The sequence below is a fragment of the Xiphophorus hellerii genome, chromosome 11 (genome assembly GCF_003331165.1).
Source record: "Xiphophorus hellerii strain 12219 chromosome 11, Xiphophorus_hellerii-4.1, whole genome shotgun sequence".
In the NCBI taxonomy this organism is placed as follows: Eukaryota; Metazoa; Chordata; class Actinopteri; order Cyprinodontiformes; family Poeciliidae; genus Xiphophorus; species Xiphophorus hellerii.
Genome location: NC_045682.1, coordinates 15,851,540 through 15,875,378, shown reverse-complemented (window position 1 = coordinate 15,875,378; position 23,839 = coordinate 15,851,540). Strand labels below are relative to the sequence as shown.

At 37.5% G+C, this 23,839-nt stretch overlaps 1 protein-coding gene across 1 annotated transcript in view; it reads left to right on the top strand.

The window, feature by feature from the left end:
- The first annotated feature begins 4,521 nt into the window (after positions 1–4,521).
- The window catches only part of LOC116728562 (roundabout homolog 2-like), a 92,667-nt gene continuing 73,349 nt past the window's right edge, over positions 4,522–23,839 (top strand). The window contains 2 exon segments of the mRNA XM_032576780.1: positions 4,522–5,072; positions 8,390–8,716. Of these exon segments, the coding sequence (XP_032432671.1) occupies positions 5,018–5,072; positions 8,390–8,716 (382 nt within the window). The 5' untranslated portion in view covers positions 4,522–5,017.

Here is a 23,839-nt window from a genome sequence, read left to right as displayed (position 1 = left end):
AGAATTTAAATTTCCTGCACTGACACAATTTTTATGTCCTTTTTAAAACCGGAGAGCTGGTGCAATTTTCGTAGCATCTAACTAGATTAAGAGGTGAGTGCCACACAACTCTCTCATCCATGACTGCCCGTCTGAAACACGAAAAGAGGCCATTTCTATGGAAATGCAATGTTTACACGCATGGAAGAAGTCTATTATCTGCCATTTTGAAAATGTTATGTGCACACCGCTTCCCAGGATTGTACCTCGTTTTGCACTCAGCTTTCTCTCCCTTGTTTTCCTGTTTTTTTGTTTGTTTGTTTCTATTTGCTCATCCAGAGGAAAACCAAATGGTGTTAATGCCTTTTGTGCCTGATTAAGCACAAACCTTTTCTGTCTCCTCCTTGTCCAAGTATTGCGAGAGAGATGTCTCACTAGCTCTCCCAAAAGTACTCCTTTCAGAGTCTGAATGGGGGCCTTTTTCGGCTTTCAAAAGCATTTCAGCGGACTTGGAAAGATTGAACTCTTTCCTCTTCACTATTGCAAGGTGTGTCAGGAGTTCAATAGTGATTTGTGGAGCGTGAAGTTCCGAAGGAAAGTATTTGAACAGTGCAAGAGAATAAAATTATATTAATGCACTGACAGCACAAACCATGACCTGAGGGAGAAAAAAAAAGGTCTTTCTTGGGCGGTGAAACAGTGATGTGTAATTAAGGCTTGTAGTCATTTAAAACTTTCCCGAGAGGTATGGCAGATATTTGAAGAACAATTTTGGTCCTCGAAGTTACAGTTTGTTAAATAAGAGTTTAGTTGACAGGAGTTTTCCTTTGGGATTTATGCCTTGTGTCTATTAGCTATACCACAAAAAGGTTGTTTCAAACACTTTAAAACTGAAAGGCGCAGCAAACATAAAAAATGGCTTTACTTGTGGAAACCAATTGTTGTCACTTGTACTCTTGTAATTGAATAATTTGATCTAAATAGTTTTTTTTTTTAAGTTGGGAAGAAAAAACAAAAAAAGCCCTCAATTAGAGGAACTACTAGATTCACAATCAGGTTATCATCAAAGACAATGCAAAAGGGCCTTACTGGTCAGACAACTGTTTGTTTTCCTGAAATATTTTAATCTCTAGGCATTTAGTTCTGTGTGCTCCTGGCTATTAAGGGAGTGTTAACACCATGGTGAGACCGAAAGAGCTATTTAAAGCCTCAAATAGAAGATTTTAGCAAGTTTTGAGTCTGGCAAGTTGCTTGGAGACATCTAAATACAGGTTGAAGTCAGCCAGCCCTCATGGACGTGGACTTCTTATGCAAGAAGGAAGAAAAAAATATTCCCAAAAAACAGTTTTCTGAAATCATGTTATTTTTTCCCCCCCGAAAGAGGGGCCTAAAGTTTCATCATTTGGACACCAAACAAAAGAACAGGTTTGGTTTAAACCAAATACAGCATTCCAGAAAAATAAGTTCGTGCCAACATTGAGGCATAGAGTCGGAGGTTTTGTGGTCTGGGGATGCTTTGCTACAGTATGACTTATTCTGCTCACAGTTGTGGCAGGTAGCTGTTCCTACTGAGTCTGGTTTTGCTGGAAGTCTCTTCCCATTTGGAATAAGTGGTTCCTTTCAACTGTCATCAGATGTTTTCTCATGGATTGTTTCAATGTCGGTAACTAAAAAACAATAGTTTGGTTTTCTGAGCCAGAAAACCTTTTACCTGAAAAATAGTAAGTATAGTTGGATTAACTGGATCTCATTGTAATCTAGCAAAAGACTCAGCACAATAGTAAGTTACTGCATGCTGCATGTTTATGGTCTTCAGATTGGTGACATCTATCCCCATTCAGGCTAAAATGACAATGAAACAAAAACACAAGGTAAGCTAAATACTAAACATGATGCCCTTTCTTGTTTGCTCTATGGAGCCTGGCTTAAATATGAAGGAAGTGCCTGTGGGATAAGCAGCTCTCGCTTTCAGACAGGGGTTTGGCACTTGTACCCACGTCTGGACTCAGTGCTCAGGACACATGTCTGCTCGGCTCTCATTGAAGCCGGCCATCCTTGGTGTTGAACACGCTGTCACACACACCATCTGTTACCGCCAGCTCTCCTGGCTTGAGCAAACATGGCTACGCGTAGGTAATGGTGCAGACAAAAATTTTGACCTTGACACTGTCTCCTGTGTGTGACCAGGGCGAGATTGATGACAGCAACTAAGCCTTTTTCATTTTGGTCGGTGGGACACAGGAAGCAGAATCCCATGGTGCCTGGAAACCCGTCTGTCTCTGTGTGTGATTAGAGGATGGGTCTTTCTCCGCCTACTTTGCCTTATTGAACTTTCAAGATGAACTTACTGAGTGTATAAATTTCTCTTCCTACTATAGTCTAGACATCCATTATCAAAAGACATTATGATGCAAACAAGCCTTACATGCTGAACTTAATTTAAGCAATTTTTCTTTAAATGGCTGAGAAAGGGGTGACTTTGAAGCTGGTAAAACAGAGAGTAAACAGAGTTTAAATGAAAACCAGTGTTACTCAGTAGCTTTGAATTATGCCCACATTTTCATCTGATGGTGCTTTGTAAATAAGAGTCAGGATTTTACTTTGTTACATCTTCACTCATTTAGTGTACAATCTTCATCCCATTCAGGATCACAGAGTTTAACTGTGCCTAGCCTCTCCCAGTAGAGTACTAAACAGAAAGGTAAACAGTTAGGTTCATGTTCTTTATTTTATTTACAACTTAACTAAGTAGTTTTGACAAAATAAAACAGACATATAAACAGAGATTTTGATGTAAGAAATTTGACCCATTGTGACATATTGGATCCATAATGTCAGAGGAATGAGATTCATCCACTTTACCTGACTGTGCTCACTTCACACCCCATTTTACACATGATCATTTCACTCATTGTCTACGGTTATTATTCGATCCACTGCTGTCAATGCAGTATCAAAAAGAAAAAATGGTTTGATTGAACCATTTGGATCGATGGTGCCTGATGCAGCCTATCTCCTTCTCATCTCACTGTGGGGAAACTGCATTTATAATGCCACTGACAATATTGAGCGAATTGACAATGAGTCAGGAGAAGCACCCAAGGCAGTGGGTGGGGAATGAAGTGCCATTTCTTTACAGCTGTGGCCTTTTGTAATGACTTTTTCAATCATAAACATGAAAAATGAATGTCAGCTATGAAGATGAGTGACGTTTGTTTAAATTATTGTACCCAGAAAGCATACGCACATTAAGCTAAATACAGTATCTTGTAAAACGCATCCAAGAGTGGCTCTTTACACATATTGCCACATTACAACCACAAGCTTCAATGTATTTTATTGTGATTTTCTAATTGCTAGGGGCAAGATAAAGTTTATTTATTTTTTTACAAATGAAGTTATAGTGTGGTGTGCATTTATTCCCAGCCCCTTGGCACTTTGTTGAGAAAAAGAGCATCTCCACAGCATAACACCCACCATCAAACCTCACTGCAGCCCTGTTTGTTCCATTTATTTAAACTCTGGTTCGTTTGTCTCAAAAGTTTGTTTATGGAGATGTGAATGCACAGTCTAACTCTGATGAGGACCAAAATCCTAAAAACCTAGGTCTCGGTTTGCTTGAAGTGAACTCTGGGCGGATCAAATATAGCTACATGTGAATGACACGCACACTGGTGACTGCTCCAAAAGCAGCGGATTATAACGCAGGGCATTCTGGTAAAATACAACCAAAACAAACGTGAGTTTTTCCCGCTCGTGGAAGAATTGGCTCATGGTCATTTGATAAGAGACAAAAGAGAAATCCGTCACTCAGTAAAAACTGACGCCAATCCATTTTTGGTTACATTCTGTGAAGAAGGAAGTTGCGCCAAAATGTCTTCTGCAGAAGTTTTTGTGTTGTTTCCGTCAGTGTGTCTTGGTGCAGCACAGGGGAGGGGGGTAAATGTGAAAGCAAACTGCCCCAGCTGAAAATGTAACAAATGTTTCAATTTTGGTCCCCAACAAAACCTAGTCTACTAGACTGCAAGGTGTGGAAACAACCCATGTTTCACTTAGGTTATAATTTGTTTGAATATTCACTTTCAGGTGTGACAAAGTGTGGAAAAATCCAACGTACATAAATACTTGTGTAAGGTGCAACAAAAACATAGATACAAGTGCTCCTGGAACTGAATAATGCATCAGCTTTATAAGAGTAAATTTGAGAATATTTGTATCAAGGCATGGTGTCACACTGACAGAACATACTTTTTTTTTTTTACAATAATTTATTGGATCTGCTGGTTTTAGTGAAAGCGTAAACTCCTATAGCCGGGGAGTGTATGTACAATATTTTTGCATTTAAGATGAAGGGAGGAAGATGCACTCATTGATGGAAACATAAATTAAAAACAATACCCCATCACGAGCATGCTGTTATGCATTATCTTTACAGCCGCTGAGATTTATTGTTGAAATTTATAGTGCGTATTATCATCGTGGGGCATATTATTATTATTTTTTTCCCCCCTGGGCGACGGAGTTGATAGGAGGGGCTAAGCTGCGCCCGCACCGCGCGCGCACAGCTACTCACCTCTGACTGAATCCCATCTTCAACCTTTCATCCCTCAACTTGTCCCACGCGGGGGATGGACGCGACCGGTCGCCTCGCGTGGAGCCGCGGGTGAAGCAGAGGCGTCAGGGAGGGGATGCTGTTGAGGCGGCGGAGCCGTCGGGAAGTGGAGAGGTTTCGGTTTGGGCGTCGGTGGTGATGTTTGAATTGGTGACTGCAGAAACTGCCAGCGTGTCGGAGAGTCGGGAGAGCTCAGCTCACTGGTGCGCTCTTACTGGAGAGGGAGAGGAGGAACGGACATATGAATGAGACTTATCTCCCCCCTTTAGTGTGGCTGAGAATTGTTTCTTTTTCTTTTCTTTTTTTGAGGTTGTTTTAGTTCACCGCGCCGAAACAGTTATTGGCACAGACGAGAACGGGACTGACTGATTGAATTGCTTTGGAAGGAATTCTTGCATTGATAGCTTACGAGGCCAATATGCCAGAATGGGTCCTCTACAGTATCTATTCCTCTGTGGACTTCTGTACACCCCAAGCGACGGTAAGTTTAATCACATCTTTTCCCCTAACATTGTGAGCTGATATGAGTTCAGGATGCGACCTGAGACACAGTTTGAAGCTCAGAAAGAACAAACTGAGTGCCTTAAGAGAGAATTTTATTTTTATTTTTTTATGAATTATTGGCCATGATGCCAGCGCACAGCGCGTTATAGTTGGCTGATTTCAGTTCTGCCGTCGGATGTTGCTGTAGGCCAACTCTTTAATGGCTTCGTTAGACAAAAGTCTCTCATTTATTCATGAGGTCTCTTCCAGGGAACTCATTTGTCACAGGAATTAAATCATATATGACATTTAGAAGTAGTTTATTAAACGTGTTTTTTTTATACATGTTACGGAGAAAAGTGTTCTATTTGATAGATTTTTTTCATTATTATTTTGTCTACAATCCTGTTTGAATTATAATTATGTCCAACCTTTGTTATACTATCCTGGTCGCCTAAATAATGGTCTAATTGTCAGATTGAACTCAAAGGAACTCGGAGCTGGTATGAAAACGATGGAATTGATGCATAGTTTACTCTTTGGAAACTGAAAGTGCTTGTTATGTTGTGGCTTCATAAAAATGTTTCTTCAGCGTGAATTCAACCATGGAATTTGAGTAATTGTGATCCAGTTCACAGCACAAGATGTAGATGTAAAATGAGGTACTGCCTGGACACTTGATAGTTTGGGCATAACATTATAACCACTGACAGGTGGGGTAAATTGAAATTGGGTCCGGTCTGCCCTGTTCCGTATCTAAAGTGTTTCAGGGAACGAAGAGTGGTAACCCACCATCAAGTTTTATTGATGAAAGTGGGGAGCAAAGGCTGGCCTGTGCAGTTCCAATCCAGCAGATGAGCTAGCGTAGTGTGTATTGCTGAAGTACTGTTAGAACATTTCATATGGTGCTACATAGAATCTGGTCATAATGACTTGGTCGCTTCATGGTACATTGATTGACCTGCTTGGTCCTTTTTGAGACTTCAGTTGTTGTTTGACTGCTGTTGAGCTTTGTACCTCATGATTGGGCCTCTTGTTTTTCAAAGCATGGTCCTCGTCTATATCCACCCGCCTTATTCCAAGTCGAATGTTAACAAATCAGAACAAACACTGAGTAGATTGCAAGGCTTTTTTTTCAAAGATTTGCATCTGAAGAGGTGCAGAATTCCTTTTGTTCAGGACAAACTTCTTCCTCATCTTTGGTCAAAATTGTCAGAAGGAAGCACAAGTAATTTATGTATGACACAATGTTCAGGCAAATAACCCTTGAGGTGTTGGAGAGAGTGATGACAAGATCACTGAGAAAACAATTGTATTTTTAAAACACAAACAGGATGTTATATTGACTTTATCATTTTCAGATCTGGCTGGTTTTAAATTTGTTCTTAGATTGCCTTTGCAAATAGACTTTTTTTAAGTTATACTCATCAAACAACAACAGCAAAAACAACAACAAAATATTGCATTAGAAGCCCAAGTTAAATCTATCTGAAATGTTCTGTCACTTTAAATTGGCTTTTATCAGTGTTTCCCTGCTTATAAACCCTAAAGAGGCACATTTTCTGCCCTGAGCCCTTGATTTTCTGCTTCAGTACCACGGACAGTTCCCCATAAACACAAAATTGCATGAAAAAGTATACTGACATTCATCTATAGAAGTCTCCTGCCACGCTTTTACCACAAAAACATTTTACATGGCAGCTTTTTTAATTTGGAAAAGTTTTAGAGGAGTAAAAAAAAAAAATCCTTTTTTTATCATATTCGTTCATGCAGGACAGAGATGTTATTCATCCAGATATAATTAAGAGAAAAAAAAAACCTCCATCTATCTGCTCTGTCCTGCCTCATTTACATTCAGGGTCAGGGGGTTGCATGGAGCATGAATCGTGCAGAAAACAGTCAAATTCCCCTAACACAGTGCCAGTCCATCACAGGACTAAAAGACTGACAGGACCCCACAAGCTCTGCCTGCTGTTGGCTGACAGTTACCAACCACTGAGCCAGTGTGCCACCAACAACTTTAATAAACTCATTTAAATTCCACCGTCTGACAGCTTCAGTCTGAAAAGTGTCAGTGGAGACAACATATTAGACAAAGTCAGTATTGCAGGAAACTCTGTTTGTTTCTGCATGATTTATGGATCTGCACAAATGAGGAAGATGTATTGTAGACAGTATTTTAAAAGCATTTAAAAAAAAACAAACAAAAAAAAAAAACGTCACCTTAGTTCACCCTGTGTTCCTGACTAATGGAATACCTTTTGTCAACATGTATTTATATCTTATTTATTACATGGCCTTATAAAAGTCAATTGTTAGCAGCTTAAAGATCACCCTCTTGTTTGCTTGCACACACACACCTACACACAGAGCAAATTTTATAATGTCTTCATATACTGTGAAGGGGAGAAACAGTATATACACCTCCATAATTTCTTGCTGGTGAGGAAAATAAAAATGTTCTAGACTTATTGAAGGGTATTGTTGTGAATTCTTGTTTTTAGCTGTGATCAGACATTTTTATGGGGATTTTTAACCATAAACAGTCAAAAACAAGCATTGGAATACATGACAAGCCATCAATGTAAAGGTCAGAGATCAAAGAAAAGTGTAAACTTTGTTTATCCTCTGGTGTTACATTAGGAAGTGATAAATGTAGTCTAGCATTTGCTGCAATGAACCTGCTGAGACAACATGCTTGATGATGTCAGTTTCTGACGAAACGTGTTAATGGAAAAGCTAATGAGTTGTAATGACTTTTCAGCTCTTATCTGTGAAAGTAAATATGGAAGCTTCCACGTGGTGACACAGCCATTGTCAACTGAGAAGAGCTTGACATTCATCAAGTTACTTAAGGACTGCAAAAAACAACAACAAAGAAAACCTATTTTATTTTTATTCTTATTACAAACTGAATTTGCTGTATATTTGCAGAACAGTCATGAAACTAGATTTTATAAATATAACAGTTTTATATCACAATTATCACTTATATGTGGATTCACATCTGGTGAATATCTCCAGCTTCGAGCAGGATGCATCTTGGACCACAAAGGATGGAAAACCTAAGATCTTCTTGCACCACTCATTTTCTTTCCATTTAACATTTATGCAGGATATGTGTTGGCTCACATTCCGACACCCAGTAAAAAAAGTTGTTTGTGGTGGTAATGTAGCAAAATGTAAGTACATTTGAGGGGTTTTTAATAAAAGAGCTTGCCTTATTGCGCTCTTAATTTAGTTGTTGCTACAAGATTGGATTGGACCTCTGCTACTGCTTCAACAGGACATTTTACTCTCTCGTCTCCTTTCTAGGGTCCCGTCTTCGCCAGGAAGATTCCCCTCCTCGAATCGTTGAACACCCTTCTGACCTCATCGTATCGAAAGGTGAGCCAGCCACCCTCAACTGCAAAGCAGAAGGCCGTCCCACTCCCACGGTGGAATGGTATAAAGACGGGGAGCGTGTTGAGACGGACCGTGAGAATCCCCGTTCCCATCGAATGCTGCTGCCCAGTGGGTCACTCTTCTTCCTGCGCATCGTTCACGGACGACGCAGCAAACCAGATGACGGCAACTACGTGTGTATCGCCCGAAACTATTTGGGAGAGGCCGTGAGTCGGAATGCTTCTCTGGAGGTGGCATGTAAGTTTGATATTTCGTCGTCTTCCTCTGGTCGAAAAGGTTCTTTTAGGTGTCAGAGTTGTATTGTAGAGGAATGGTAGAATGAGGTAACCTTTTATGGGGTGTATGAAAATGTGAAATTGTATAAATGTTGGATTGGGAAAAGGTAGAGTTCCTGTTAAATTAAGCATAACACTTTGGGGCGGTTGTGCTACAGGATCCATAGAAGGTGTCATCTATCATAATCCACGCAACTTCACCTTCTCGGCTGAATCTACCAGCGCGTGTGTGTATGCTCAATGCGCGAGAATGTGTGTAAATCTGTTTTTCAGGCTGCTAGCGAGACCTGTTTGGATGACCTGTTTGAGTAATGTATGGGCAAAGCTGTGAACCGCTCCGGGGAGGAACAAAGATGGGGGCAGGATTTTAACCCAGCTAACTCCCTTTCACTGTTTAGAGTTGGAAGGATGCAGCCAGCTCCCAGCCAGATCGCTCCCTGTGTGGGAGAATGGCGCTCAGGGCGATTCACATTTCCATTATGTGCTAAACTGAGCTGATTTCTTGCCATGAACAAGATGCACACATTCACACATGCTCGAACACGCACACTGATATACATGCATATACACAATAAAAACAAAGAATGTCTGTTTCCTTCTCTCTGTTCTCACAGCTTGGGAATTGCAGGCCAAAAGCGTATTGGTTTGGTTTTAAATTTACAGAAACGTTGTCTCGTCTTTCTATTCACATCTTTATCACAGAACAAATATGACTAAGAAGTAGTCTGATGATTTCACTACAGTTTAAAATGTGATTTAGTTTTCTTTGTGAATATTGACATAATTGACACTGACATATTCATGATCTTACTGTGGCGTTTGTAAAATAATGAACAGGAAAGAATAAGAAACAAAATAAGAGATAAAAACAATAACCCAACTGTAATTAAGACACATCCTCCAAATTCTCTGTGTACACCTCTTCACTTGGAGTAAGACTTGGTCTTATTTCTGTCTTTGTCTTTATATCAAATCAAATTCTGTAAATTCAAATGGGAAAAGTAAAGCTGGTTCTGATTTGGCTAGGAAGCTATTTTATCTTCAGCCTTGATAAATAATATTTTCACTTGTAGTGGGTTTCCCCTTCCCTGAATGCAGACAGATTTGTTTTCAATTTAACATATTTTTTTCCCTAAAAGAAATTCAGTGTGAGATCATCCTATTACAGTAAAATATTCATTATTGTAAGGCGTTTTGCTAAACCTTACCAGGATTGCCAATAAATTTGTCTACAGTACATTGTGGGGTTTGATTCTTCCACAGATTATGTTCTCGTGAAGTTACCAGGAGAGCCACACACCCCCCCGCACCCTCCTCTCTCTCTCACTTTAATCAATTTAAACTGCACTCCATATCACATTTACTGTGCATCTTGAGCCGTCCTATCGCATTTGAGGGTTGTGAATAATTTTCCCACTCTCGTAAAGAAGCCACAGACCCAAAACTGTCGTTACAGTTTCAAAAGGGAAAATGTTATGGCAGCTTCACTGATTCCCCTGACTGAATAGAGGCTGAATTTGCTAACACAATGACTGTGTCAGAGTGATTTTGTGGGGATTTGCTGGATCTCTGTGAAGACAGAAAAGCTCATTTGTATTTTGTCACTCAAATTAGCATATGTAATTCCTTTTTTTTTCAGATTAATTGTTTGACGGGAGGGTTGACATCTTTAACAGCAATACATCTAAAAGGAGATATAAGGTGTTTGAAACCTACATCAACTAAAAGTAGATGTAAAATGGAGCTTTATTGTTTCCCTTCAGGCATCTCTATCTGGTACGTTGAAAAGCTGGAATGATGTGAGTCTAGGATGATGTACTACCGCATGCAGAACCCCTGAAGCCATTCATTGGCTTTCATCTGGCCAGATATATGTGCATAGAACCATTCTGGAGAGTGAGGAGATTCTGAGGTATCAATGATTGCTCATGGAAAGTCAAATCTTCGACGCTCTGCATTCTTTAGCTGCTTGGAGTCACCACAGTAGCTGGATGTGATCTTATCTGTACTAGTGATGCAGCAGTTGCAGATTTTACAGCAGATTTCTAGTCACTGAAGCTTTGACCTGCAGAAACTGATTTTAGTTTCTCTTTAAGTTCTATAAATAACAACAAGAGCCTTTATTCTCTACTTTGTCATTTATTTTTCAGATTGGCATTAGATTTGATATCACAGTATGTGTGTGTGAGAAAGAGAGCAGTTGGTGTTACACAGCTCTGCAGCTTAGCACAATCACACTTAAAACAAAATCTAAGTGATTCAAGAGTTAAAACTGGAAGCTGTTTTCACCATTTTCCTGTGAGCTACTAGAACTTGTATAGTAAGCATTGCTAAATGCATGTTTATGCCCTGCTTACCCTAAAGCTTATTTTTTCCATACAGGCCAAAATTATCAGGTTGAAAGTACATAAATATGTTATTTTTTCTATGAAGGAAAATGCAAACATAACTTTAAGGGTCTTATTATTATTACATATTAAACATAAACTAAACCCATAATATTTAAAGAAATTAAAAAGGAATCAAATTTTTGTTGAAAAGTGATTTTTGTAAATCATTTTACATCTAAAGCATAAATGGGTTTTGGAAGAATTGATTGTATTGTTAAAAGAAATATACAATGTCCAAGATGTTTTCAATCTGTAGTTTTCCATTTTATTTACATAGATTTTTATTTATTTAATTTTTTGTCTACACTCAACATTAAGAATATGATACAGGTCACTCCTTCAAAATACTTGTATTCCAACAAGTTTCCTTAACGCTGCTTTAGAGTAAACCTTATTGGATTAAATTGAAGTGAAAACAAAAATGTATTTATTTTCCATTTAAAACATATGTTTATTTCTTTTTTTTAATGGCCTTGGTTCATGAAAAACCTACCAGTTTATTCTAGTTTATTTTTTGTTCTTTTTATATTGTCCAATATGTATCAATGCCCTTTGCTGGTAGTACAAATTTATTCCAATTAATGTGGTTGTGTCCACACTATGTCATTCTGAGGTCTATAAATGGCCTGTGGACTGCACTTTGTACTAAAGTGTGTGGACCAAAGTCTTAATTGTGAGAATTGCAAAAATGCTCCCGACATTACCAACATGATTCATGAGTGATAAAACTGTTATGTCATCTATCATTTCTAAGATATCATAATAATAATAATAATAATAATAATAATAATAATAATAATAATAATAATAAAAATGGTTATTGCTGTAAAGAGTACAATTTTAAATGTGCAATTGTTTTGTTATATATATATACACAATACAAATAGGTAGTTTTTTTCCTTGCAGCTTCTTTTTGTTCAAATACTGCAGAACCATGTCAGCCTTTTGTTTTCTTTGTGTGGTGCAGAATATCATATTTGCAGAGATACAGAATCTTCTGACATCTCCAGGGGCGGCAGGTTCTTGCCCCTCTTCCTGCGGCCAAAGTGGGATGGGAGCATGCGGGCAGAAGGAAGTGCTGTGGGGATGAGAGATCTGTTTCTTTAAGAGTTCGCACACATCTGCAAATTTTCTAATGGGCTGTGGCAATGCGTCTCAACCAGTGGTTCAGAAAATGTAGCAAAACCAGAGGGGTGCTGCTCCCCTGGGCGCGTTTCTGCTGTACAGGCTCAATTTTGGTGGCTTGTCATGCATTTTGTGAGCCTCAGTCTGACTGAAAAATTTGACAAGGCATTATTCACTCCATCTGATGCAAAACACTTCAGCTGTTTAAGATGGCAGTGGAGCTTAAAATATGTAAATTATTCAGAACATGCCAGATAAATCTACAGCTGCCAGCTTGGCAAAACAAATAACATACCTCAGAACATTTGTTTTCCCATTAATTAACTGCTCCTTACAGAGATTTTCATTCATACTCGATTGCTAGTAGAGCCAATTACAAAGACTCCACATCATTAGAAAAAAAAATAATAATAAATACATTTGATTATATTGTATGTCTTGGTTTTATGGTGTGAAAACAGATTGGAAAGCTGTAGTCTCTTGAAAAAGTATTTGAACATTTAAATATTTTTGTCACTTTTCAGCCACAAAAATCTATGTATTTTAATTGGATTTTACATGATAGACCAACACAAAATAGTGAAAGTGAAACAACATGATATGTCATTTGCACATTTTGTCACAAGTAAAATTGTGAATTTGAAGTAATTGTATTCCGCCTCTTTGGGTCAATAGGTTGTACAGAAACCTTGGGCTACAAATGGAACCAAATTACAGCTGCAAGTCTTTTGGAGCTAACCTATGTCTACTGAGTTCATTCTGTTGTGCATCATAGCTCAGTACGACAAGGAATTTGCTTTAATAAACCATTTCAGTATAGCTCCAGCTGCATGTTTAGGTGTCACTTTATAGAATCAGGCTCATGTCTCTTACATGTAAGAGGTATGTAAGAAAACATGCCTCTTACATGTTTTCTTAAAGGATTGCCCTGTGCTTAGTCTTACCCATCTTTCTTTCAATTCTCACCAGATTTCCTGTCCCAGTCATAGCATTAAGCTGCTACCACCATTTGATGATGTGCTCCAAAAAGTGTTGGTCCTATCTGTTTCCCCTACATGGCATCTTGTGGCTTTCTTTTAACAATGGCTTTCTTCTTGCCACACTTTCCCACATTTCATATCAGTTGGTATATAGTTGTCATGTCAACAGACTCTCCCACCTGAGCTGTGGATCTCTGCAGCTGCTACAGCTTTACCATGGCTTCTTTAGCTTAGTTGACTCTGTGAGACGTTCAGATTTTACAATATCGTTGTATTAGGCAACCCTGCTTTAAACTTTAGGCCTAATCTATCTTGTTTATTCCATAACATCTAAATAAAAGTGGATGTGACCTGACAAATCTGAAAAAAAATTATACGGAATATATTTACATTCAGCACGATTTGTTTCGTTGTCTCCTACATATTTGATGCAATCTCGATGCTTCTGCCTTTTTTTTTAGATTGCTAGTCATGCTTAATCACCAAGGGGCAACATCAACATATTTTTTTATTCTCTCTCCATGGTTATTTAATCTCTATTAAATCTTTTAGTGTGCTGCAGTTGTAGAGTGATGGATTTGCAGGGGAAGTGTATTACATAGCTTGCACCAGATGAAAATGAATGCAAAGACCCTTCTATGACCTCTTTCTTTTATTATGGAAATAAGTGCAACAAAATGAGCCGACCACGGGGAAGAAAATTTGATCTTGACACCAACAGGCAAATATTTACAATATCGGGTAGTGGACCATCAAAAAAGCTCAGAATCTGAAGTATTTTCACCTCTCCTGAAATTCGATTTCCTGAGCATCCACGTTGGCTGCATATTCAACGCAAATGATAGTATCGACCATTTCACAGAGAAATGAGGCCGTGGCTGTTCACAATTTGAAGGTCTCATAGTTTACCGTGATAAACCACACTCTTGTTTGGTGTATTGTGTTGTGGCGTGTCACTTGATTGTCCGACTCCAGATTTTGACAACCAGACGTCACTGGTTTGTGAGTGCGTAGGCCGTCCACTGTTGCAGCTTTTTACATCCTCGCAACCAAGCAAGTCAGAAACTGCAGCGGAGCTCTGCATTCTGAGCAACATTTAGAAAGAACTGTGGAACCTCGAGGCCACCAGTGGACTGGCACTAATCATCACGGCGAGTGGCTGTTGATGGAATTAGAACAGCTCCCTTTAAGTATTAAGAAGAGACAGTAAGAAATAAACAGTGATGTGTTGAAGGGAGCTGTAGGCAGAGGAGAGGCTAATGTAAGGGTGTTTATTAACACAGTGCTCAAGAAGATGGGACCCATTCTGCTTGACTGTGCCAAAAGCATTAGGTCTGTAGTCACTCAGCCACATAGCTAATAATCAATGTCTCTATTGTGTTGTGGTGTGTAATGGATGCTTATTTTATATTTCATCAGAGTTCAAAATATATTTTGTTTTGAAGGTTATGCTGTTGGGTTGTTGGTGTTACACAGTAATAATAATAATGTAGTGATCTATGCAGCGAGTAAAATGAGAACTTTTTGTTGTTGTTGTTGTTGCCAAGTGACATTAGCTCAGCTTTTAAAAAGGAAGGTTCTGTAGTTCCACAGAGTTGAACTACGTTATTTTAAGGAGACATCAATGCCAGTGCAGTTGTATCTTGATTTTCCAATGTGAACCACACCTAAGGTTGATGGGGAAGTAAAAAAAAGAGCACTAAGAGATTTCAGACTGCCTTTCTATTTAAACTGAGCAAGCCTGAATATTTTTAGGAAATGTTTGAAAGAACATTATGTAATGGAGGTGAAAGAAAAAGCAGAGGGTTGGACGAGCAGTTGTGCTGGAATGAGGGACTTTAACTGTTGGATGTTAAGACAAGCAAATCTTTCCTTTTACATTGTGAGCCTCTTTATCCTCATTATTTATATTTGTGCCAGTTAATCTATCAAAAGCAGTCACACTTTGTGTGTATGAATATTTAAAAGATTTATTCTCTAAACATTGCTATTTTTTTAATCTCACCAGTTCACCTACAATTTAACCTCTGCTTGTGTTATGTCTATTAGCTTGTAATTGAGTCTTCTGCATGGATGGGCATTTCTCTGGGTCACTGGCGCTATAGAGTATACAGCATACATTATAGCCAGTTGGTTTGATTCGAGAGGTGAAAGTTTTTCTGCCTTCTTCAGGCATGAAATTATTTCATTTCCCAAAGCACATCTCAAGGATTAGATTGTTAATCCATATTTATACTTTAGCATTGACATAAACCACAACTAACTGATTATTAGTCATCTGCTTTTCTTTAACTATCCAGGCATATAAGTGCAATTTCTTTGGTAGGGCTTTGGTTTTTAAATCGGGTCTATTATATTATATTGTGATTGTTACTTATTACTATGTGTGCTGGATTTGAAGCGTTGAGCTTGAAACCATGTATCTATGTGTGACATTTCAAATAGGAAATGTATTTGAGATGGTCTGTTGTGTCGACAGAATTGTCAAATTTACGAATACAGATTTTTTGCCGGTCTAGTTGGTCACACTGCATTACAAAAGCATTGAAGAATCCTCTGATACTTTTAAATAGTTTGTAATGCAGCATTTTAGGTACTTGGTAAACAAAACAAAATAAAAGAAATGGGGCAGACAAGATACAAATGATTTTTAAGCCCTGAGAATGCTGCAACTAGCTCACCATTAGCTGGTAAAAATACAAAAAAAAAAAGGCATCTGCTTTGGAGATTCCCAAAGCTACATTATGAGGACAATTTTCCTTTGATTTTGAATGAATTTGATTTTTCCTTGATTAAAACCTGAGAGACTGAAAAACTCTGCACTGAACAGAAATTCTATAAAACATATTTTAAGATTTAGGACAACTGTACATAGAAGGGAGCATTTACAGTGCTTTTGTTTTTAACTGTGTTGACCAGTCAAGTCAAGACTGACATATTCAGAGGTGATTGTTGTAATTGAAAAGGTTTGATTTTAGTTTTGAAACCCTCTTCCATTTAACATCCTCTGACAAGCTTCATTAAACCTGTACTATTTATCCTGACCTTATCTGATCTTTCTCTTTGAGGTACAGTGTAGATTTTGGTTTATTATTCATTAGTTATGATGCACATATCTATGAAGGTGAAGAGCTACATAACGTCATTTATTATTGAATCAACAAAACATGATATATAAATGAATTCAGTAAGCACTAGCACTCATATCTGCATCTAGTTGGAAAGAGACCGAGTGTCATTTCAGATGAGATTAAAAAAAAATACCGTGCATTAATTCATTTTAATTTATTTAACTACTTTTAGCAGCTATGTAAAAACTCTGAATAAAAAAGGATGATGAAAAGCAAGAACTTCAAATAGAAGCCCAGAAGAATTAGCTTGAAGTGTGCACTAATGTACCCATGAGTTTGCTGTTTATTATTAAATCATATAGCTTTGGGTGCTCAGCTCTGCCAGCCCTGTTCTCAGTTTCTGCTGTTGAGAGTGCAGTTAGGAAGGCCAACTCCCGAACTCATACGATTAGACAGCTAAGGAAAAGCTTGAACAGCCTACAGCTTTCATCTACATAAAACTGAACTTCTTACTAGTCAAGTGGCTTTTAGCACTTTTTAAGATTTACACAAAGTTGAGCAAGTATTGTTTAAAGAAGAGCTTGTAACCTGCAACACGATGCATGGTGATGATATTGTAACATATTTTTTGACCAATCTCGCTCAGTTTAGATTCATCATAGGCCCTTAGTCTTTTCCTAATAGATCTATTTCCTGATTTTAGCTCTTGTTTTTTTTATAATTTGCAAATTCATATAGCACTAAATGTTTGATGCATGGCTTAGACTGGAAAGTTAAAGAAGCCTGCTGTTTTCTTCATTTTGTCAGAGTCCACTCAAAGGTGGCCAGTGTGTGGAAGCATGACTAACTAGTGCATTTTGTTCCCCTTTTTTCTGCTGAAGACAGTGAGATAAGGGGCTAGCATCTGGTGCTAACTGGACCGTGCTCTCTCCTTGGAGGTCTGTGCATTTTTAGCTTCGGTAAGTTAGCTAAGGGCTAGCATCTGGTGTTAATTGGACCATGCAAACACCTTTAAGAGCTCTGGTGCACTTTCTTACAGTTGGTTGGAAGAAGCATATGCCTGGCGTGAAGGAGCACACTAACATGATTTACTCTGTTGAAGGTTGTTTTAGCTGTTAAAATTGGTTTTGATTATTTTTAAGAGGCAGCTGCATGATTGCAGGATCTCAGGGTGGTTTTACACACATATCTACAAACACTCCCATTACATTTTTATGTGACAGGTGTTTTATTACAATGTAGACATGGATCAATATGAGATTCTAATGGTATGATAAAAAAGAGTAAAAATACCACAGTTTCACCGGATCAGGGCACAAGCACACAAATTGGTAAGAAAAAATGTATTAAGTGATCTCATAGTGCTTACTTGAAACAGCTTGCAACTGAGGTTACTTTAATGGGAGGGGTATATGGCTGCTTTAGCATCCATACCTTGTTCATCCAAAGTAGATTTATATTAGTCACCAAGCAGCACAGCAAAAGAAAACCAAAAAAGTCAGAAAATAGGTAATTTCAGTACTTTTTTGCAATTTATGTAACAGATCTTCAACTACACAAGAAGAAAATATCAGAGTGAGGAAAAGTAATCACATTGTCCTCCAACACCCTGAGTCTATAGCAACATGATTATAGATATAGCTTGGGATAGCATATCCCCATAGAATGAGGCTGTTAGTACAAAATTCTTACTGTATAAAAAACTTGAACAGAAAATACACTGTATCACAATATCAGTATTTACACAAAACTAATATGTCAGATGACATATTATTAATTAATTAATTTTTTTGAAGCAAAATAGTTTTGGCAGCACATGGTAACTTTATGTTTAGTGTACTAAAACAATTCCAGTCATTCTAGAACTTTGTCTTGCATCTCATGGAAATTACATTAAACTATAATTACATTTTTATGGATCTAAAGTAGAATTCCAACTTTTAAAATTTTGAAAATATCAGTGCTGTAAACTGGCTTATGGTTACAGAATATATAGTTCAAATAACATCAAAATGTATGTTACACATAACTTAAGCTATTTTGATTTTATTTTATTGTACTGTAAAAAAAAAAAATACCTAATTTACTAAGGTATTCAATTGTGTCGAAAAAATGTGGTTAAGCATTTCTCTTATAATGGCTTGATTAGATTAGCTTAAGGGTTAATTGTTGTGTTTTTACAGTTTTTTACATTTCAGGGTTGTATACTACAATTTTTAAATTCAACTTATCTATGTCCTCCACATTAGGTATTGAATTCCACATTAGAAAATGGAATAGTATTTTATTCCATTTCCATTAAAAGCACAGCTGTAAATGCATAAACACTAAAATTCAGAGCAAAGAACCCATGGTTGAAAAAAGATTTTATGATGCTGAGACTGGCAGCAATGTGCTGTTCATTAGCTTTTAAGAAAATGTTTGCGTTCAAATATTGACAAGCCCAAAGAACAGGAAGTCTTTATGTGGATTACCTCTATCCATTATCCATCACAAATGGGGTAGCTAGAAATTCCCCAAAGACTCCCAATTTTCCCCAGAGGAAAAATGATTCGATGAAAGGATTCCCCAGATCGGTGGCTGGCTAGTGTGGCCAGTATTGGATTTCAATAACCAATTACTTGAAGGGAAAGTGGCTGATGTTGGACATGCTCTGCTAACAATAATATCCAAATAAATTTTTTAGCTTTCTAAAATAAAATAACACAATTTTTAGTTAATAAATAACTAAATAAATAAATAACTGTGCAAATACGTCTACATAAGCTCCACAAATTGTCTTCCATGTGTCTTTGTCATGTTCATGAATAATTCAGATATGACTATAACTTTTCATATCTATATATTGTTATCAATACACACATCTGTTAAAATGGCACATTTATTGTGAAAAAAAGCAAAATCATTTAAGAACTTTTTTAACCTTTAATGTGAATTTAAACTGAACAATTAAAAAAAACAACAGACTTCGTAGTGAAAAAATTAAATATGTGTGTTCACAAACCTAAACTAATACATTTTTAAACTGTCTTTTTGATTTTATTAGAGCTCCCAGTCCATTTCTGTAGGGCTTTATCATCATGGCCAGTCTTGACATGATAAGATTTGTTGACTCTCATTTACAAAACCACTCCAGATCTTTCAGTTGGTGGTCTTTCGTGGACAGGCCTCTTCAAATCATACCACAGATTTTCAACCAGATTCAGGCCTCTGCTCTAACTGGGGCATTCCAAAACTGTTACCTTCCTTTTATTAATTTTAATACATGTTTTGGATCGTTGTTGTGCTGAAAGATGAAATTCTCCATCTTGAGTTTACTAGAAGGCTGAAGAGTTTGTGCCAGCATTGGTTGATATTTTAAACCTTTCAGAAGTCCTTCCACTTTGACCAAGTGTGTTGTTAATTTTCAGCTGAAGAAAAGGCCCAAGCAAGTTTAGCTGAGCTTGAATGTTTTAATTTGTAAAATAAAAAAGCTTCCATGTCACCCTATCATATAGCCTGGGCATATGAGAAATACAGGGCATGTTGTGACATGTGATACGCAGCCAGTACTTATAAGCACTTGATCATCCTTTTCACTATGCTTCTAGCTACAGCTAAAGTCTTGGAACATTGACTTATATATTTTGACAATAAGAGTCCCATGGCTTTTGCTGTAAGATGAAAACATGTCAGAAAAAGTTTTCTAAAATAGCTGATCCTTAATCAGATGCAACTGGAATTATGTATACCGACTACGATTTAATGCTTTTGAATGTGGTAGTTGATTCTGAATACATAGATATGAGAGCATTTACACACTTAAGTAACCATGTTTTAAAATTTAGTTTAAAGAAAATCTCCACAAAAGATTTCCATTTCTGCAGCTGAACAGGTTTAGGCCACTTTAAAGGTGGGAAAATGTTTAAAATTTATGTTGGTCTAATCTTTTTATATTCCAAAAATTGCCATTGAAAATGTGAGCTTAGACCTCCACTCTATTCACTATAGATAATTGAAAAACATGTATATTTATTTGTAAATATGACCATGGTTTGGAAAACACATGGGAAATGAAGAGCCTTTTCGTAGTGAAGTGTAAAATTCAGTTGATGTAAATTAAAGCAGCAGTCAATGTTTTTAAATGTAGCAGACTATATGTTAACGGTCATACTGGTTCAGGCTGTTCATATACACCAGTCATGGCATACGACTGAGGACACCTGTTAAAGTGAACGATTTCTCTGTCCTGAAGACTGTATGCCAGATGGAGAATCTTCAGCAAAACACTCAGGAAACTGCAGCTGCCATCCTCAGATTTCACACCTCAAAGAAAAAAATATTTGACTGTCAAAGTTAAATTGAAGTTTATCACTTAAGTGGCTTGCCAGAGCAAATCTGTATTAGAGATGTCCTTTGTAAATATGTTATTATTGTGTATAACCTGCATCTGTGTTTTGTTTATTTGAACTATCTTTCTTTTATATAGAGAAAGCAGCTCTGTGTTTTGTGCAAATTGATAGATTGTGTTTGGCAAAGAGTAGGCCACAAAATACATTTTCAATATGACAGATTGCAGAATTATTCATTACATACCTCTGTTTTTCAAAGTAAGTATATTGGATGCCATACATAGTACAATATTGGCTATAATTTAATGCAGTCATGTTCCAACATCTAGATTTGAAATATGGCTTTACATCTTTTATTAGTTGACTTGGCACTGGCTTAAGCATCTCCATTAGCAAATCTCAAATAAGGCATTCACACTTCCTCAGATGTAGTTGTAACTTATTAATCCTGTCATTCGTGTGAGCTGTGTTTAGATGTCGCCTACTGTCTTCACTATAAATATGAATCATTAATATAACATATAGTTATGAAAAAATGAACAGGAAGTTTACTGTTTAAACAAAATGTTCAATGAGATTAGGCTCACAGTTTTGGTGAATTTTTTACATGACTAGTTTTGTTGCCGAATTTCATCGAAAATGGTTGATTTTCTGAGATAACGATCACAGTACAGTAATGTCCAATAGAGTTGAGATTTGAGTTGTGGTAACACCATTCCAAAAGCCTGAACTGTTCATTCAGTAATTTCCCATGTGTTTCTGGTTTATTGTATTGTTGTAAAATCAAATCCAATGCAAGTTTCTACTCTGTCCGTTGGCCATTGCAATGAACTGACAGGGTGCCACTCACAGAATAAAGCTGTACTCCAAAAAAGGGACATTTTAGCTTGACAGAAATTTGGAAAAGCCAAATGCTTTGTAAGAAAATGTTCTATGGTCAGACATTACAAGGTTGAACTTTTTGGCTACAATGACTAGAATAATATTTGCATGAGCCAAGGTAAAGCTTTCAAACCAAAGAGAATTGTATCAATTGCAAAACATGGTGTTTGTAGTATAATACTGTTGTCTGTATTGGTGCAATTCAAAAGATGAATGGAATGTTGAAGAAGGGTGACAATCCTTAAATCCTGCAACTTCCCCTCATCTCAACAACTAGATTAGCGGTGCCACAGTCCAGACCTGGACAAATATCCTGGAACTTTTAAATGCAATCCTTTACAACACACCTAAATCAAATAGCAGAAATACCTCGCTGTTCAGCTCTGCAGAAGCTTAGCAACAAATCATTAATTTGATTCAGGTGTGTTAGAGAAGGGATGTTAGATGATTAAAGTCGGATGATGTGTATCTCACCAAAACCCAGTTGTCTGTCACTTTTAAATTATTCCTTTGCATAAAACATAATTTTAGTTTGAGGGAATCTTCAGATATATGAAAAGAAAGTTTGAAAAAACTCAAGATAATATCTGCCCATACATAGTAAAGTAATTTCAGTATTTCCAATTCTTTCACTTTTCTGGGGTCCGTGATGAGAGTGAGAGACATCTTCAACTAGCCACAGGGACTTTGTAGATAGTTCATTATTCATGCATTCTACCCACCAATCCACCCAATCTAGGCCAAATCGCTGCAATAACAGCTAAGTGACTGCTAAGACTTCCGTTTGTCCATTCATTCATCTCCATCACACAAGTCCTCCCAGGAATCCTCGACCACTCTTTGCTATTCTTTGATTCATAAAAAGTGCAGAGTGACGGTTACGGGCAGCATGAAAGTGTCATCAGGCTTCCTCGGCACACACCTGAGTGGATAAAAAGGACTGAGAATATCCGGAAGTCTGATTTATTTATGAAATCCCTGCACCTCCATACCTATGCACTTAAGCATCTGTTTCCTAATGCCTTTTACCTGGGATGGGTTATTTAATAAATAAATGTTTACCACAGGACAAAGTAGGGCTATCTGTCCGGTCACTGCCTACTACATCCTGATGTGTGCCAGTTTGTTGTTCACAGATGTAAAGGCAGCACTCTTCCCATTTTGACTCATGTAAAGTAAGAAATGCCTGCTGTTGCTGCATGATGGCCAACTTCAGAGTGTGTAAGTGGCCTGTGTTAGACATTTGTTGCATTTCTTACCAACAAGAGCATCTATGTTCGTCATTTTCTGTACATTTTATTTTCTGCGTAAGTCTATTGAGTTTTTTTTTTTTTATGCCTTCTGTGGCATCATATTTTTCAACATACCACTTATACTCTATATTCTCATAATTTTACACTCTGTGTAGTTTCGTCCAATAAATATTCATTTTTTATGTCAATGGCCATTATACCTTGTTGACATATTTGTTTTATTTGTATTGATGACCGTTTTATAGCATTTACAATTGTAATTTATTTCTCAGGTGTTAGATTACAGTGGCACTTCCTGGATTCTGGATTTTTACTTTGTCATTCATAGCATACAGTAAAGAGTGCTAAATCCCCTTGTCAGCAAGAAAATCCTCGTACATAAAAGTGATTGTGAACCCTTGTCATGAGCTACAGTGACCAAAGGAGCTTAATTTCACGGACAATTTATGATAAATCACTTTAAAAGGATGACAAAGTGTGTAATTGTACTTTTAGTTGAAGTGAAGCTTTTTATTCAAAAACCTAGTGAGCACACAATTTCTCCCTGCATACTTCCTTTTTAACAGTGAACATACAGAGCTTCATGACCATCCATCCATCCATCCATCCATCCATCCATCCATCCATCCATCCATCCATCCATTATCGAAACACACTTATCCTTGCAGGATCATGAGGGGGGCTTGCCCCTATCTCCAGTGGTCATCTTGACAGAAGCATGGTGCACCCTGAACAGGTTGCCATTGCGCTCCATGACCACCAGTCTGATACAGTATTACTACCAAAACATCCTTGACCTATCAAGGTGTGGACTCCATTAGACCCCGGAAAGTGTGCTGTGATATTTGGCATCTAGATGTTTACTATAAGTCCTATTGAAAGTTGTGAGTTCACCTACTGAGCATTTGCTGATAGGGAACACCACACAAATGCTGTGGTTTGTGAGGTGTTCTGACCCAGTGGTCTTGGTTTCACAATTTGGCACTTGGCAAGCATTTCTGTTTCTTAACACAAGAATTTGGAGGACATTTTTACTTGCTGCCTAATTTATCC